Here is an 18,334-nt window from a genome sequence, read left to right on the forward strand (position 1 = left end):
GATTCCCACAACCACAACAGAAACACAAGACGCCCCCCACCCCCGCCATCTACCATCCCGGGAATCCCCAAGCCCGGCAGCCAAAGTTCTGAGTTTTCGGCGCTGAGAACATCCGGGCAAGCGTGCCTGTGCTTCCAAAGGGCCTCGGTAGGGGGCAGAATTGGGACCCGGATGTTCTAACGCTTGTAGTAAGGCGCGACGTAAAGTGGGTCTGCTTTACGGCACCCTACTTCCGCCGTAAAGCGCTGTCGGCGAGCCCACGTGCGGGTATTGACGGCGCAACTTCCTGGTGAGAAGCGCGACTCTCGGTGGCACGCAGTCTTGACATTTTCGCCATGGGCAAACGCGGGAGCCGCAGCCAGAGCCAGCTGCTCAGCACTCTGACTAAAAAGCAGAAGAAGCATCTGCGGGATTTCGGCGAGGAGCATCCCTTCTATGACAGGTTTGGAGGGGCGTGGCTGGGACCTGCGCTGTCAGCGTCTTTTCCAGTGGGAGGTGGTGTTTCCTGGATCTGGTCTGCTCGTCTCCCAAGGTATAGAGATAGGGTTGCTCCAGCTTCTTAAGCTTCCCGGACTCCCGCCGGGCTGCGGGTCGTGTCCCCACGGGTGCTCGGCTGGGGAAGATTCTGGCGGCAACCGGCAGGGAGATGGGGGGGTCCTTCACGGGTCTCCTGCCTTTTGTTGAGACCGTAACCTCGTGCTAGACGGCACGCCCATTATGTGTGGGCAGGTTTTTGTACGGTCAACGATATTTTCAGATTTTTTTGGTTTTTTGTGTTTTTAAAGGATTAGTTGAGATCCTCGACATCACTGATGTGTTCAGATACAGTGAGGAAACAGATGTATCGGTAGTTGTGAGTTCCTCTAGAAAGGTCCAGACTCAGTTATGATCTTTTTTTTTTTTTTTTGTCTTTTTCCGTGTCCGGCAACGGATCGCAACCCTCAGTGTCGCCCCCGCACCGGACCAGGACCGGCAACGGGATCGCAACCCTCGGCGTTGCTCCCGCGCCTCGCTCAGCCAGTGAGCAGGAACCGGTCTGTATGTGGGATCCGAACCCTCGGGCGGGAGCGCCGCCGCGCTTCCCAAGCGGCACACTATCCAGTGCGCCACCGGGCCGGCCCAGAGTTATGATCTTAGTGCTCATCCCACTACTTTGGGCTGCTTTGTCAGAAGATAGAGAGACATTCTAATTAAGTAATTTGTTAGAAAAAGGTGAACCTAGAGATCTTTTGTTTGCCAAGTTGTATCCTTCTTTTAGATGAGAGCCAGTTATGGTGTGACTCTAGTGTTTGTCATGTGACCCTGTTAAACTTTTCATTTGTAACTTGTTATGAATTTGCCATATTCTTGCAATCCCTTCCAAGTGCATATGTAGTTTTTACATGTCTGTAGTTATAATGTATTTATAATGGTGAGTTTTCCCTTTTTCATTTAAAGTTGTATTATTAAACTTTTTTCTTAATTGCTACATACTAGTAGTTAGGGTGTAACATTACCTGTCTCTTCACAGGGTTTCCAGAAAAGAAGTAAAACCACAGATTTGTCAACTGGTAATGCTTTATACCTTCTTTTAATAGTTGGTTCTGTGTTATCACCTTTGATATTATAATAAAGCTTGATTACATTTCCGCTCTTTTGATTTTACAAGTAAGCTATTATTATAGTAACATTGCTTAGGTTTAAATGCAGATGTCTATTAAAATGCCATTGTGATAACTGACATTATGCTAACAGAAACCAGAGTTTGAAACTGTCCCAAGATGCTAGCCTATTAAGGCCTGTTAAAGAGGTTTACCAGAGTACTCTTAGTGAATCCTGAGGAAGGGTATCTTTTTTGCTTAACATACAAGGAGTCACAAATAGAGTGCAGAATGAACAAAGGTCCTGTCTCATTACAATAAACTTAGAGGAACTACATTCTTTTGTTTATTGTAATTGTTCATTTAAACATGTAGCCTAACGTCTGGGACCTAAGGTTAAATCTCATTATAACCTAAGGTTCTATGTTTTAAAAGTCAGCTTTCTTCCCACGTGGGGCATTAGTAGTTCAGAGAATATGAAGAGCTTCTAGAATTATAGCTAACTTAGCTCTTTTAAATAAATTTGGTGCTGTGCTTGGTTGAATAGATAGGATTGCATGATATTTGCAGAGAAGCTAATTTTTATTTAGGAAAGTCTGAACCTGTTGGCTTGATGATAGTCTTAGGGCAACAATGCAAACAGTATAATTTTCGTTTTTAAAATTTCCATTGTTTTTTAGTCAGAAAGTTCAGATACTTCAAATTCTGAAAGTGAAGCAGAGAGTGAACCAGAACAAGTATCTGGGTACCACAGACTACTTGCTACACTAAAAAATGTTTCAGAGGAGGAAGAGGAAGATGAGGAGGAGGAAGGAGACAGTGTTGTAGGTGATGCAGAAATGAATGATGAAGATGGTGATGCTGACATCAGTGTGGAAGAAGAGACAGCAGCAGAATCTACTGAAATGCAAGAGAGTAAGTGTCTTTGGTGTGGGCTTGTCATCTTTGTCAGGACCTTAGTCAGGTTGCCCCATGGGCACAGTACCCTGTACTCTAAGAGTTGGATGAGAGCACATGGATCCAAAGCAGAGATTTAACGTCATTGAGTTTGATTATATCTCTGAGAATCTGAAGGAAACATGGGCCCCTTTTACCAGAAAAATGCAGAAATTATGATTTTTTTTTTTTTTTTTTTTTTTTTATCTTTTGTCTTTTTCCGTGTCCAGCAATGGATTGCAACCCTCAGTGTTGCCCCCGTACCGGACCGGGGACTGGCAACGGGATCGCAACCCTCGGCGTTGCTCCCGCGCCTCGCTCAGCCAGTGAGCGGGAACCGGTCCGTATGTGGGATCCAAACCCTCGGGCGGGAGCGCCGCCGCGCTTCCCAAGCGGCGCACTATCCAGTGCGCCACCGGGCCGGCCCCAGAAATTATGATTTTTGCTTATGATTTCCCATCATACGGAGGAAGGAGAACATAGTTCTGTCTTTGTGACTCTCTGAATATTTTGAAGAGGTTCCTCCCTTAGGGAGACCAAGTCTGATGGAAGATAGGCATAAAGATATGTCAACATTTTTAAGCAGTATATTTGGATTTGCATGAAACAGCTACATATAAGATGTTAAAGAGATGCCAATGGTCACACACTGCCCGGGTAAATCAGAGAAGAGTTGGAATAAAAGCCCAAAGGAGCTCTATCTCACTCAGACTTCTAGGTAACTTTTTTTCTTTATCTTTAAAATCAACTTCACTGAGGTATGATTTACATTCAATAAAATGTACCCAGTTAAAGTATACAATTTGAAGAGTTTCAACACATATATTATCAGTGTTATTACCATCAAAATTAAGATAGAGCATTTCCATTACTTCTAAAAAGTTCCTCCTAGTTCTTTTGCAGTCAGTTCCCCACCCCTGGCATCAGGCAACCACTGACCTGCTTTTCTGTCATTATAGACCAGTTTTGCCTGTTCTAGAAATTCGTATAAATGGAATCATATAGTATAAACCTTTTTGTGTCTGGCTTTTTTTTTGCTCTTCATGTTTTTGTGATTTATCCATGCTGTTCATTTATTAGTATTTCGTTACTTTTTGTTGTTGAAATGGTATTCCGTTGTCTGAATATATCTGGGTGACTCTATATCTCACTGTTGTAGTGCCTGTTTTCCTTAGAGCCTTGTTTTTTCTGTACTTGAAGGTGTCACCTATCATTCTTAGTATTTTAACTGATTGGTTTTACTGGGTGAAAAATTTATTGCCTCAGACTTAGTGTTTTTTTGGTTTTGTTTCCCATTTTTCTTTGCTTTTTTTGATTTTTAAAAGTTAAAATAGGTTTTTCTAATTATAAAAGTAATACATATTTATTGTAAAAATTTTAAAGGGTAGTATAGTTAACCCATACCCTCACCACCCAGTGGTAAACACCTTTAACCCTGTGTATAGCCTTTCAGACTGCTTTTTTATGGATATGTTTGAGTACTAGTATATACATATATTTGTGTGTATGTGTATAATGATATACATTTCTGTAGCTTACTTTTTTTCTTTAATAATACATCATGGACCTTTTTTAATGTCTGCAACTGTTGGTTAACATTAACTTCTTAATTACATAGTATTCAATTGCAAGTGATATGTGGTAATTTATTTAATTAGTACCCCATTGATAGATATTTCACTGTTTTCTAGTTGTTTCTTACTGTAGTCAGTGCTGCTTTGAGTGTCCTTTCATGTACATCTTAGTGTACTTTGTCCAGTTATCATTTTAGAGTGAGTTCCTAGGACTGGAACTGGGTATATTAATTATGATTCTCCAGAGAAGCAGAACTAACAAAATGTGTATACATAGAGAAAGAATGTATTTTAAGGAATTGGCTCATGTGATTGTGGAGGCGTGGCAAGTCCAAAGTATCTGATGGGGGAGGCCTGCTGGCCTGAGTCTCAAGAAAGAGTTGCAGTTCAAGTGCAAAGACAGTCAGTCAGAAGACCCCAGAGGAGCCAGTGTTGCAGTTGAAGTTCAAAGGCAGCTGCTGGAAGATAAGTAAGAGGGGAGGTCAACCTTTTGTTTTGTTCCATTCTGGTCTTCACCTGATTTGATGAGGCCCAGCCTACACTATGGAGGGTAAACTGCTTTACTCAGAGTCCACCAATTTAAATGTAAATCTAATCCAGAAGACACCCTCATAGAAACATCCAGAATAATGTTTGATCAAAAGTCTGGGCACCATGGCCTAGCCAAATTGACATGTAAAATTAACCATCACATTGGGTCAGTGATAAGGCTTAATTTTTAAATGTATGTCTTCCACCTTGTATTTCTGTTGTTTATAACAGAATACCCAAAACTGGGTAATTTATAAAGAAATAAAATTTATTTCTTACAGTTTCAGAGGCCGGGAAGTCCAAAATCCAGGGAACTGGGTAATTTATAAAGAAATAAAATTTATTTCTTACAGTTTCAGAGGCTGGGAAGTCCAAAATCCAGGGAGCTCACCTGGTGAGGGCCTTGGTGGTAGTGGTGACTCTTCATAGCAATGCAGGGTATCACATGGCTTGAGAGAGAGAGAGTGCACATGTGCACACTAACTCCTTACTCACTCTCCTTTCAAAGGCATCAGAATCATGCCCATTACTCCATGAGTGGATCAATCTGTTCACTAGGACACAGGCCTCACAATCTAATCACTTCTTAAAGGCTCCACCCTTTACTATACTATTACTAAAATAGAATTTCCTACCCACTTAATACTGTCACTATGGGGATTAAGTTTCTAATACATGAAACTTTGGGGGACACAATTTAATCCGTAGCATAGCTGAATTTGCTTAAAATAGATAATAGCAATGAACATCTATGTTGGTGTAGGCTAAGGAATTAGATTTTATTTGTCAACAGAAGTATAATTCTGAGTAAATAATTTTACAAACTGTTTCTCAAAATTTCAGATGTGGCCTTATCTGCTGACCCTGAAGGAAAAGATGGGGAAGGGCCAGCTGTCACGTCACAAGAATCCCCAGAGGAGTTCACAGATGCAAAACACGAGTCACTGTTCAGCCTGGAAACCAATTTTCTCGAAGAGGAAAGTAGAGACAACTGTTCTCTGAAAGCTTCACAAGGTCAGAGCACAGTGTGTGTTGTTTTAATTCACCACGTGCTTGGTGGGTGTTGTGCACTAATACATGTTAAATCTGTTTCTGGAGTGAGCAGCAATAAAAGCAGATAGTTCAGCAGCTAGATCTAGAGCTGGGAAAAAATACCTCTCAAAGGTATTTTGTGCTTTTCAATGGTTTGTCAATGTTTGGGGCCAGGGGGGATGTTTAGGAGAACAAGCAGCTTAAGAAGAATAGTGGAGAAGACCAATTTTTCAGGCCTTACATTTCAATAATTGGGGTCAGGGAAAGACCTGATTTTCTCCCCAAACAGGGGAAGAGAAAGAGAAAATGGAGAAAATACTTTCCACGTTTCTCTCTGCTCTTCACTTGCTTTTCCTTATTAGAGCAGTAATTTTTCAAATTTGTGTGACCCAGGAGTGGCTAATCTGAAAGGTCCTTATTATCTTAGAAGCCCCAAAGCCCCAGCCTGTCTCCTTCATCTCCCTCAGCCTCTTGACCAAGCCCATGACCAAATGGTAGTCACTTGCACAGGGCCTGCCTGTGGAAGGCTCAGACAGGTTTCTGCTCTGTCAGATCTAGTGCCTATGCCTGGGTGGGCAAGTCAGATTGGTCTTGTTCTGTGTCCTGAATGCCTTCACTGATCCCTGTGCCATTCTTCAACCCAGCTTTACCATTCGTGAAACTGAAATATTAGTCTTCATTTGGCTTATTTAGTTATGTTGACTGTTATGCAGGAAAGGTAGAAGTAACAGATAGAATTTGTAGAATTTTAATACAAACCCCATTCTGAACCATCAAAACTTAGAAACCCTGAAAAAAACATGAGGAAGCTTGACTATCTCAAAGTTTCTCTAGTTGTTTGGCCTATACAGATATATTAGCACCTAGAATTCTTATGTTCTGTTGTTCACTGTTATCTTGGATATTTAGTGCAAGGTGCGTTTCTTTGAAGTTTTACCATTCAGATCCTCAAATAGGTCATTTAACTTTGCTGTGTTTCTTAATGAGTGGGACTGGGCAAAAAGGCCGGGTGGCCAGCTTAGAGCACTGAAGGTTACTCAGAGTGCAGGTGCTATCATTTGGATCATTTGTTCAATTCAGTTAAGTATTGAGCATTTCTGTCTTGCAGTGTAGGATCAATCAGACATGGGACCTGCCCTCAGTCATCTTGCAATCTGCTAAGTGAGATAAGACATGCACCAGTATGTGTTGTGATGGGTGGGAGGGGCAGGGTAGGGGACTCGGCAGGGAAAAGTGATGATTGTCTGTAGGGGCCCATTATGGCCTCTTAGTGGAGCCAACACCATGCCTGACACAGCTCCTGGGAAATATTTATTGTGAGTCAGGAGGTAACTTTAAACTGATACTCTTTGTATGCAAAAATGAGGTAAAAGAGATGCTGGAATTTTTAGTTGAAGGAAGGAAAATCACAGAGGTAGAAGAATTTGAGGATCATGTATTTCAGAAATTAACATTGGAGAGGCAGGTTGGAGGTGCATCATATAGCGCCCTGTATTTAAGGCTGAGAAATTTCTTCAGAGGTTTTTGGGCAGGGAGGTAATATGATTAAAGGACCACTCTAGGAAGATGAACCTACAAGGAGCCTTTAAGCTGTGGACTGGGCTAGAGGATAGGGAAAGTAGATGGAAAAAATGATGAGGTAAGACCACAAGATCAGCATGTCAGTCACAGTGGAAGACCAGAAAACCCCTGCCATTGCATTCAGTATGCTGACATTCTTTTTTCTGAATTAGATCCATTTCTACAACATGTGAACAATGAACTGAAAGAAAAAGAAATTCAAGCTGTTGCCACAAATCCGAAAACTACCCACCAGCTAAAAGTAAGTGTTGCTTGGTTATCCCAGTCACAAATGGCTCTAAATGCATCAGTGGCCTTGGGTTTTAGTGGTTTCCCAGAATGTATGACCTACATCAGTGGTGGATGGCTTGATAAGGAAGTGGGACACTGGAAAGCTGGAAGAGCCTAGTGAGGCACAGGTGTAGCTAGAAAAGGCACTGGGAAGCTGCAGTGTGGGTGCCAGGTAATATAGTGATGGGTACAAGTGGTTTTGGAGACAGGTGGACAAGGGTATAGACCAAAATCTGCAAGGGGCTGTCACATGACCTAAGGCAAACTAGTCGACCTCTTTGCTCTTCATTATTCTCATCTGTTGGAGAGGGACAGTAATGCCTATCTCCAAATAAAGTATTTAGTTTACTGACTGATACATAGTAAGTGTTCAGTAAAACAGTAGGTACTATTATTATTCATCTGAGATAGAGTCACAACTAAATTATTCATATATTTGCAATTTTTGCTTCTTTGTTTTCACCACTAATACTGTTCAGGAGAGTTGGTCATCTTTTTTTTTAATAGAAATTTTTATTGAGGGCCGGCCCGTGGCTCACTCTGGAGAGTGCGGTGCTGATAGCACCAAGGCCCCGGGTTCGAATCCCATATAGTGATGGCCGGTTCGCTCACTGGCTGAGCGTGGTGCTGACAACACCAAGTCAAGGGTTAAGATCCCCTTACCAGTCATCTTTTAAAAAAAATAAAAATAAAAAAAAATTTTTAAAAAAAGAAATTTTTATTGAGGTAAATAAATACAGAGACACATGCAGTTGGAAGAAATCATAGAGAGACATACCTTGTATACCCTTTGCCCAGTTTCCATATCTTGCAGAACTGTAGTACAATATCACAGCCAGGAAGTTGACATCGATACAATCTTGTTGGGGGCGTCTGGGGCAAGTTCGTATAACTTCGTATAATGTATGCTATACGAAGTTATTACGATGGCCGGTTCGCTCACTGGCTGAGCGTGGTGCTGACAACACCAAGTCAAGGGTTAAGATCCCCTTACCAGTCATCTTTTAAAAAAAATAAAAATAAAAAAATTTTTTTAAAAAAGAAATTTTTATTGAGGTAAATAAATACAGAGACACATGCAGTTGGAAGAAATCATAGAGAGACATACCTTGTATACCCTTTGCCCAGTTTCCATATCTTGCAGAACTGTAGTACAATATCACAGCCAGGAAGTTGACATCGATACAACTATCTTATTCAGATTTATCTGATTTTAATCCTGTTTAACTGTGTGTGTGTGTATGTGTGTGTGTATGTAGTTTTATACAGTTTTATCACATGTAGCTTCCTGTCTCTACTACCACAGTCAAGATGAGTACATATCCAGATGTGGATCCCTGTTGCCCTTTTATAACCACATCCACCTCTCTTTGAGCTTCCTCCCCCACCTTTCCTAACTCCTGGTAACTACTAATGTGATCTCCATTTCTATAATTTTGTCATTTTTAAAATGTTGAATAAGTAGAATCGTATAGAATGTAGTCTTTTGAGATTGGCTTTTTTTACTCAGCATAATTCCCTAGAGATTCATTCAAGTTGTTTCAGCTAGAATGAATTTTGACTCTTTCTAGAATCTATTCCACAGAACAGTGGGAAACACTGAAATAGTGAAGAGCTCATATTTAAAGTCAGAAACTTTGGTTCTAGCCCTCAGCTCTCTTCCCTTCTGTGTAAACTTTGTCTAGATCATACAGCCTCTGTGTGAAACTCAGCCTTTCTTAAACTGTAATGTGAGTGTTATGATATCTGTCTTGCAGGGTTGTTGTGAGGGGTAAATGAGATGATCTATAAATCGTGAAAATCTTGGTAAGTTATGAAGTACTATGTGAATATAAGGTATTATTATTCATTTCTAACCTAGCTCTTGATCTGTCTCTCCCCTAGTGGCCCATCCTGGGCCAGCTTGTCTTTTCATCCAAGTTTCAGAAGTTGGAAACATTTAAACCCCCAAAGGATATTTACTTAAAGTCACTTCATCTTCAGAAGCCTCTGGAATCCACCTGGACCAAGACCAATAGCCAGTTCCTATCTGGTCCTCAAAAATCAAGTAGCCCTTTCACCCCCCTCCAGAAAGAGCTCTTCTTAATTATGAATTCTTACCGGGACCTGTTCTACCCAGAAAGGACTGCCCTAAAGAATGGGGAAGAGATCCGCCATGTGTACTGCCTGCATGTGATAAATCATGTCCTCAAAGCCAATGCCCGGGTGCTTGCCAACAATAGCAGACGCCGAAGCCAGAAACTTGGGGTGGGTGATGATGATGACTTCAGGGACCAAGGGCTAACAAGGCCCAAGGTGAGTGGCAGTGGGAAAGCTTTGCCCTCAAGAAGGAGGCCGCAAGGCACTGCCATGCAGGTACCTGGCATTTTGCACGTACTTGAGTGTTTTAATAGTTACCTCAAATAATTAATGAGCCCAAAAGTGAGCACATGAAGTGGGCCAGGTGGTGTCAGAGCAGTGTCCCAGACAGCTCAGTGGCCTGTTTCTGACAGTGGATCTAGCTGGAACCTTGTGAGAAGCAGTTATTTCATGTTATTCTCCGTAAAGATAAACCCAGTTTTTCCATGTACTTTTTGAAGTAGCCTCATAACACTTCATTATAAATCTCTTCTTTATGATTGTCAGAGCTGAACGGGACCTAATGAGCCTTTTATCCAATCCCTGCATATTACAGCTGTGGACAGAGACCCAGGTTCATAGAGAGCCTTGCTAAAGAGAACCAGGAAAAGAGTAGCAGAGATGGGACTAGAACCAAAGATTCTCTTCACTAAGCCATATATAAACCTTTGAAAACAAAAATCCCTATTTGCCACTCTAAAGTTACCATTACCTTGCTTTATGCTCGCAAGTCTAAGCTCCAGTGGATTTGAGGCTTTAATAGGCAATGTCTTTTAATTGTCAATACTTTTCATGATGTTATAGAACTAGGTCTTATCTTTCCCCTACTTCCCTTCTTAGCCTATGTCTCCCATATTGAAGAAGCCTCATTTTTTTTTAGATTTTTCTCATTGGGCTTAATAGGATTCTAGCATTTTAATTTTGATGTGGCTCTTAGAGATTTCTTAGTCAAACCCCTTGGGGAAGCCAAAGTCCAGAGGCTTACTTAACGTCACAGCTGGGACAGTAACTCAGCCCTCTTAAATCTTGGTTCACCGTTGCTATACTGTACTGAGCTGAATCACTGTGCTCCTTTGGCTGTGCTGCTTGCCTTTCTGGTAAGCTCCCTCAGAATCTTGAACATCAGGATAATAAGATTATCTGTTTCCACTCAGAATTGCATGGAAGAATAAGAGGCAGATTACCCATGAAGCATGTTTAGAATTTGGTAAATTACATGATTTGACTGGGGTTATGTCCATTGTTTACAAAAGGATAATTAGAAATTAACCATTAAGCATATTCTGTTTTTATTCTCAACAGTAACTTTAAGCATTTTAAAAAATGCTTGGAAAACCAAGTCCTGTTTTTCCCATTGAATTATGGTCTTATTTTAGAGATGCTTTATCATCATTTCTGAAAAATGTACTAGGGAATGCACTAGAAAAGTAATGATGTGTTGATCCTTTTTCTTACCCACTTTATTTCTTCCCTATGTATCCATTTATTTATTCCACATGCATTTATTCAGTGGGTCTTATGGATAAAAAGAATGCAGTAAATTCTGTGGGAGACTTATGGATAAAAAGAACGCAGTAAGTTCTGTGGGAGACAGGTGCTTGAGCAACACTCCTTGCCCTTAAAGAGCTGCGCCTTTATGTACTTGAGTTCTTGCTGGTGGATGCGTCTGTTACAGGCATTCGCTTATCCGAAAAGGTGTTTCCAAATTCTGCTTGAGAAATGTCTCCCATGGAGCCATGGAACTAAAGTCCACAGGACAGAGTGCCATGGATATGAAAGGTGCTCAGCTTGTGGTATAGAGCCAGGCCCTGTGCAGAGGGGGTGACATAGATATGGTCCCTGGCCAGGGGCCACTGCTGTACACAGGACTTTTTTGCTTACCTTGACTCACCTTGAGCTGCCGTTCCTTTCCTTGCCCCTACCAAGGCTGCCATTGCTCCCTCTACAGGTACTGATAGTGGTGCCCTTCCGGGAAGCTGCTCTGCGGGTGGTGCAGCTCTTCATCAGCCTCCTTGAGGGCGACAGCAAGAAGAAAATCATTGTGAGCAACAAAAAGAGGTTTCAGGGAGAGTACGGGTCAGATCCCGAGGAGAGACCACCGAACCTGAAGAGGCCTGAGGATTATGAAGCTGTGTTCGTGGGCAACATTGATGACCACTTCAGGATCGGTAATTCCTCCTTGTCTGAATCAAGATACTATGGAACCTAAGGTGTGAAAGAACGTGTAGCTGGAGGCTGGAAGCCTGGAACTAGGCGTTTTCCCAGTGCTTCACTGACTCAGCCTCCTAACAGAACCAGTGTGCATTTGAGACATCTTGTTTGCCAGGGAGAGAGTCTTGCCTTGGTCACTTGGGTGGACACTTGGTAATGGGATGGAAAGAGTCTCTGAAGCCATGTATAAATAGTACATGCACATTTATACCAGAAATGTCTTAGCACATTCAGAGCTGGTAGCACATAGTCAGATGCTACAAGGGGTTCTCAGGGAAGTTGGAAATGACAGGGGCTGGATGGGGTCATTCTAGGGATGCTGAATAAACTGCGTGTCTGCAGTAGAGTGGATTCCTCCTGTCTGCCATGTGGAGTGCCTTCCCCTGGATTATCTCCACACGTGACTTATTGACACCCACCCGATTTTTCATGTTTTTGCTCATCTCTCATTCAACTCCCATTTACTTAGCTGGTTGTACCTTGATAAAGTGCTTGGGAAAATGTTCATTAGTCACGTATGCTCATTCACAAACATTTATTGCATATCTGCAATATGCCAGGTACTGTTAAAAAGCTGGGGACATAGAAACAAAAGCTGTGGTTCCCATTGCTAAGGAAGTCCAGCCTGAGGGAAGGAACAGACAGTACAGGATGATAAGTGTAGTGGGTGTTCTGGGAGTATTTAAAGCAAACCCCCTTACCCAGAATGGCGGGCAGGGTGGGTAGGGAAGGCCTGGCAGAGGTGCCATCTGTACTCCGTTGAAACCTGAGTAGGCTTTAGCCAGTTACAAAGTGGGGTGGTTTGACTGGAGGAAAACGTTTCAGACAGAAAACTGCCTGTGCAGAGGCACCTGGGTGGCTAATCCTGGAATGACCTAAGATTCACACAGGCTTCAGTATGGCTGGAGATGAGACCTGATTTCATTTACAGATGTACAGATGTCTAGCAAGCAGTTGGTATTGCTGGTCTGGAGCTCGGTAAAGAGATGCAGGCTTGGGCCGGCCCGGTGGTGCACTCGGTAGAGTGCGGCGCTTGGGAGTGTGGCGGCGCTCCCGCCGAGGGTTCGGATCCCATATAGAGACCAGTCCACTCACTGGTTGAGCGCGGTGCGGGCGCGACACTGAGGGTTGCGATCCCGTTGCCAGTCGCAGTACGGGCGGGTTCGGATCCCATATAGAGACCAGTCCACTCACTGGTTGAGCGCGGTGCAGGCGCGACACTGAGGGTTGCGATCCCATTGCCAGTCGCAGTACGGGAGCAACACCGAGGGTTACAATCCCGTTACCGGTCACGAAAAAAGACAAAAAAGGAAAAGAAAAAAAAAAAGAGATGCGGGCTGGAAATATAAATCTGTGTGAAGGCAATGTTAGACCTATGTTAGTGAGTAAAGCTTTATGTTGAACACCGAGGGTTACAATCCCGTTACCGGTCACGAAAAAAGACAAAAAAGGAAAAGAAAAAAAAAAGAGATGCGGGCTGGAAATATAAATCTGTGTGAAGGCAATGTTAGACCTATGTTAGTGAGTAAAGCTTTATGTTGAACGAGAGTAGAACTTACAGATGAATCCAGGGGGTTGTGGAAGAAGATGTAGTTGGATCTAGAAAGCTAGACAAGGGCCAGGTCAATGATAGAGACAGAAGTGAGTGTTGAAGTCGTGGAAACTATTGCAAGGAAAAGAGCATTTATGCTGTTTGTGCATTCCTGACAAGAAGCCCTGAGAGTTCATTGAATTGGTAACAGAGGACTGGGGGGATCTTAGCAAGTCATTTCAGGGGAGTCCTGAGAATCATAGGCCGTATTGCATGGATTGAGAAGTGAATGAGAGATTCAAAAGTAGAAACAACTCTCTGGAGAAGTTTGACGGTGAAGGAAAGGAAGAGAAGGTAGAAGCTAAAAGGGACTCTAGGTCCAAGGAAGGGATTATTATTACTCTTACATTCTAATAATTAAAGCAGTTTGAGCACAGTTATATGGTAAGGGGAGCATAGATGTGGAAGGTATAGGAGAGGGGCAGCCTTGGAGAGGGTAGGAGGTAAAGGGTTGGTGGTGACTAATGAGCTGACGTGTACTTGCTGTTCTGTGTAGGAGTGGCAATACTTCAGAGAAGCATCCGACTCTATGCCCCCTTTTACTCCTCGGATATCCTCATTGCTTCCCCTCTGGGCTTGAGGACCATCATTGGTGGAGAAGGAGAGAAGAAGAGAGATTTTGACTTTTTGTCTTCTATCGAGCTACTCATCATTGATCAAGCTGACATTTACCTGATGCAGAACTGGGAGCACGTTTTGGTAATGCTGTTCATTCACATTTACAGGGACAACATTCATATTTACAGAGACAAGAAACTCGGTGGTTTAGTCATAAAGGGTTATTTAAGTCCAGATTAAAAGTCAGTTTGAAAATAGGGAAATACTCCACATTTTCCAATTCGAAAGTCTTTTGTTCCCTCTTCCACCCACATATTGGTCAGTAATTAAACTATTCAGAGATAATAATTCATGTCAGTATTTCAAATCTCCAGAAAATATTTCTTTCCCTTAAAGGTTGCTTTCTTCTAATAGTCCACATTCTTTTTTATTTGGTCTTCAGTGGAGATGGGGAAACATTGCTTAATATTTTTTAATGTGGGATCTTGTTTTGCAGAGAAATGTAGGATGTCTTTATCCCCCTACTGTAATTAGTAGGATTAAATAAATTAAAATTAAATTAAATTAATTAAAATTTATTTAATTTTTTCTCCTCCACATACTCTGCAGTGTTGTCAGTTTTAGGACTGAACAACTGCTTTGGAACAATCCTTATCAAAGAACTATAGGTTTGCTTTTTAAGACATATGGGAACTCTCCTCCTGTCTTAAAAACCCATGATTTGAAGCTTGTGGGAAGTTTGGAACAAATAAAGGGTAGTACTTACTTATAAAATAGGGAATAAAGTTATAGTACTCATTACTTTTCAATATATATGACAAGGTGAAAATATAATTAAAATGGAAAAGTCGGATCAATGGTTGAGTCATATTCTTTAATTTGAGGAAAAGGTAGGTGTGGTGGCTCTAGGAGTACTCCTCATGTTTTGAGAACCAGGTCAATAAAGGACAGCAGCTCTGTTTCCCATGTCATTTCCCTTGTTCCAATCTGGGACTGAGGGACCCACAGAGTGACTGGGGTGGCTTTTCAGAAGTTCTTTTTAAGGGAATATTCCTATAGGTACCATTTTGATCCTTTTTTAAAGGTCTAAGAGGTGGTCACTTTTAGCTTATCTTCTTGTTGGGGGCGTCTGGCTGACCATGGAATATTCCTATAGGTACCATTTTGATCCTTTTTTAAAGGTCTAAGAGGTGGTCACTTTTAACTTATCTTCTTGTTGGGGGCGTCTGGGGCAAGTCACTCACCCATCTGAGCCTTGGTTTTCTTGTAATTGGGAGATGATAGTACATGCTCCATGGGATTAACAAAGATGAAAGACTTGTAAAATGCTCAGCAGTGTCCAACATATAAATGCTCAATGAACATTAATGTTACCGTTATTTCTGCTAAAAGCATTTGATGAACCACATGAACCTACTGCCCTTGGACTCTCATGGTGTAGATTTTTCTCGAGTGCGGATGTGGAACCTCAATAATTGGTCCAAGTACTATCGCCAAACACTGCTGTTTGGGGCCCTCCAGGATGCCCAGATCAACTCGCTGTTCAACAAATACTGCGTCAATTTGCAAGGCCAGGTGGGTCCTCTCCTTGTTTCCTCTGTGTCATCATGAAGCACTGTTTATTGTTTGGTTCGTGAGGCAGAAGGAGATGATAACATTTAGTCAACAAGGGGATGGCTCACCCCCTAATGCTCTCCCTGATTCCTGGCAGATGGCTGTGAGGAACGTCCCTACGACAGGTTCCATCAGTCATGTCCTGGTACAGCTCCCACATGTCTTCCAGAAGATGGAAGCTGGAAACCTAGTTTCAGTGATTGATGCCAGGTAACTTACCTATTGGGCCTCTGGGGACCACATACAGAAATTTGACTTTGGCATACAAACTAAGAGTTGGGTTCCATGTTGCTTTTATTAATTACTGTTTACCAAATTAGATGAGATCATTGAACTCAATCATGCCATTTGACAGGAGGAAACTGAAGCCCAGAGAAAAAAGTTGACTTAGTCTAGGTCTCATAGCTAGTTCATGGCAGTGTTTAGCACTGTATCAGGGCTTCTTCCCCCTTGACAGTGGCATTTTAAAATTACGTTACAGTGCTTAGTGCTACAAAGTGTCCCATGTCAGCAACTTAATTGTAAGCCCTTCAGGGCAAGAACTATTTTTCTAATTCTGTATATATTTTTTCCCTTTTTCCTCATTGTGTTTAGTTAGGGGACCCCATGGTAGCATAATGGCTTAGCATATGGTAGATGTTCAGTGATTACTTGTTGACTGATTGAATGAATGGTATGGCATAGACTTCCTAGAATAATTCTTCAGGATGTAATGGCAATATGTTTAGTTTTTATAATAAATAGTGTTAGCACTTTTTTTTAAGTTTATTAATATTATTTTTTTTGCATTCTAAGATGTTGCTGAGCAGTTGGGGGGAGGATGAGGAGGAAGGGGGAAGGATATAGAGTGGGAGGACGAGGAAAGAGAGAGATCATGGTTGAGGCCCGTGGCACTCCCCTCATTCCTGCAGGGGAGACCAGGGGGCTTCCACCGGTGGCTCAATCTATGCTGGGCTGGATGTAGATGTCAGAGGGGTGTGGCTAAAGCCCTCAGCCCCTGACTGCCCTGGCTTAGGAGCCCAGGGTACTTCCTGTGGGAGCTTGGTAGTTGTCACTGGCTGGTTGCAGATGTCCAGAGGGCATGGCTGAGACCCCCAGCCCTACCCCTTCCCTGGCTTAGGAGCCCAGGGGGCTTCCAGTCCTTCTAGGTTTTATAGGTGTCCTTTGGTGATATGAGACCTTTACTAGTTAATATCAAACTTTGTCTCATCTGTGGGTATTTTGTTTTTTCTTTCAGTTCCGTATTGGATTATTCACTGTTCCCACCACTTAAACTTTGCATTGGAACTAATTTGTTGTCCTTTGCTTACTTCTAAAATGGGGGGATTTCCTGTGGAAACTAGCATTTGAGCCCTGTAGTTGAGCTAAATTGCTTCATTGCTGCTGATTCCCTGGGGAAGGCTTTTTGTGCAGGTCAAGTTTTAATTGTTGACCTTGTATATGCTTCCAGGTCTCATGAGATCCGGTTCACCTGGGTTGTATGGAAACTCTGGTCTGGGCCCAAGTCTTTTCAGCAAACAGAACCTCTGCAGTTCTGTACTCCTGACCAGTCTCCACTGAGTAGTCCTGTGCTGATTGGGGAGCAGATCAGCTGTCCATGCTGTGTCCCAATGTTCCCCCAGTGGGCCCATCTCCCCACTGCCCATATTCCAAATACTTCCTATGGGACGGGCCATGTGCAGGTCCCTTGCAATGACTCACGAGCCTCTGAGTGGCTCCTTTTTTCAGTTGTTCTGGCTCCTCACTTCTCTATGGGTCCACGAGAACCCTGTTAGTGGTCATGCTGTCCTGGGGGCCACCAAGGCCCTCTTCTCCACTTCCGCCTCCAAACAACTTCATACAAAGGGCACAGCTGTGGGTTTTGCCAACTTCTGCTCCGTGTGCTCAGCAGCTCCAGCCTTGAAGCAGCCAGGGCTTGAAATGGTGGGAACAATCCTTTCTTTCTCTCATTGTGGCTTCTCCCACCTTCATGCACACCGTAGGTCTCTCCTCCTCTTCCCCTGAGCTCTAGCAGCCCCAGCTTGGCTGTCGTTGCTTTTTAATAGTTGTACATTGGTTGATTTGTGAGAGAGGGTGACACTGGCAACTGTCTATTCTGCCATCTTGGCCAGAAGCAGCACTTATTTTAAATGTTTATCAAATTTTATCCTTATATAATCTCTTTGGGAGGAAGTAAGTCATACTGGCTTCTGGGGAGGTAATCTCTTAATGTGAGATTGTGACTTGCCCAGCATCACATAGTTAGTAGGCACTGTAGGCTCAACTCTACCAGACCAGTAACTTTGCCCTTTGCCTTCCAAATCAGGTTTAACTTTTTTGTGAACAAGATCTTGCCTCAGTATCGTGATGCAGTCATGTCTCACACACTCATCTATGTCCCCTCCTACTTTGACTTTGTGCGTCTCCGAAATTATTTCAAGAAGGAAGAACTGAACTTCACCCAAATCTGCGAGTACACCCAGAAGTCTGGTGTCTCCAGGGCCAGACACTTCTTCCTTCAAGGAGAGAAACAATTTCTACTATTCACAGAGCGCTTCCATTTCTACAAAAGGTAAAGTAGTGCCAGGTTTCGAGCCTCCTCTCTGAAGGGGAGACGTGTGGAAATCATGGCCTGCTTCCGGATGCGTGGTTGGCTTTGCTGTGTTATAAGGTCATCCCTCACTTTACCTTTCTAGTGGAGAAGCCAGAGAGTTTCAGGGCTGGACACTCTTGTGGTTGGTTGGTTGGTTGGTTGGTTG

At 42.7% G+C, this 18,334-nt stretch overlaps 1 protein-coding gene across 2 annotated transcripts in view; it reads left to right on the forward strand.

Moving 5' to 3' along the window:
* Positions 1 to 259: 259 nt before the first annotated feature.
* The window catches only part of DIEXF (digestive organ expansion factor homolog (zebrafish)), a 26,895-nt gene continuing 8,820 nt past the window's right edge, over positions 260 to 18,334 (forward strand). Inside the window, exons 1-11 of one of the 2 annotated variants that reach the window (XM_008574156.1) lie at positions 260 to 442; positions 1,511 to 1,550; positions 2,261 to 2,495; positions 5,465 to 5,635; positions 7,387 to 7,475; positions 9,389 to 9,799; positions 11,571 to 11,790; positions 13,921 to 14,123; positions 15,375 to 15,557; positions 15,694 to 15,806; positions 17,902 to 18,147. In XM_008574156.1, the coding sequence (XP_008572378.1) occupies positions 336 to 442; positions 1,511 to 1,550; positions 2,261 to 2,495; positions 5,465 to 5,635; positions 7,387 to 7,475; positions 9,389 to 9,799; positions 11,571 to 11,790; positions 13,921 to 14,123; positions 15,375 to 15,557; positions 15,694 to 15,806; positions 17,902 to 18,147 (2,018 nt within the window). In that variant the 5' untranslated portion in view covers positions 260 to 335. Of the gene's footprint in view, positions 443 to 488; positions 533 to 1,510; positions 1,551 to 2,260; positions 2,496 to 5,464; positions 5,636 to 7,386; positions 7,476 to 9,388; positions 9,800 to 11,570; positions 11,791 to 13,920; positions 14,124 to 15,374; positions 15,558 to 15,693; positions 15,807 to 17,901; positions 18,148 to 18,334 lie in introns of those variants that run through there. The other variant, XM_008574157.1, reaches the window with a different exon arrangement.

This window comes from Galeopterus variegatus, unplaced genomic scaffold, assembly GCF_000696425.1.
Source record: "Galeopterus variegatus unplaced genomic scaffold, G_variegatus-3.0.2 Scaffold1003, whole genome shotgun sequence".
Taxonomy (NCBI): Eukaryota; Metazoa; Chordata; class Mammalia; order Dermoptera; family Cynocephalidae; genus Galeopterus; species Galeopterus variegatus.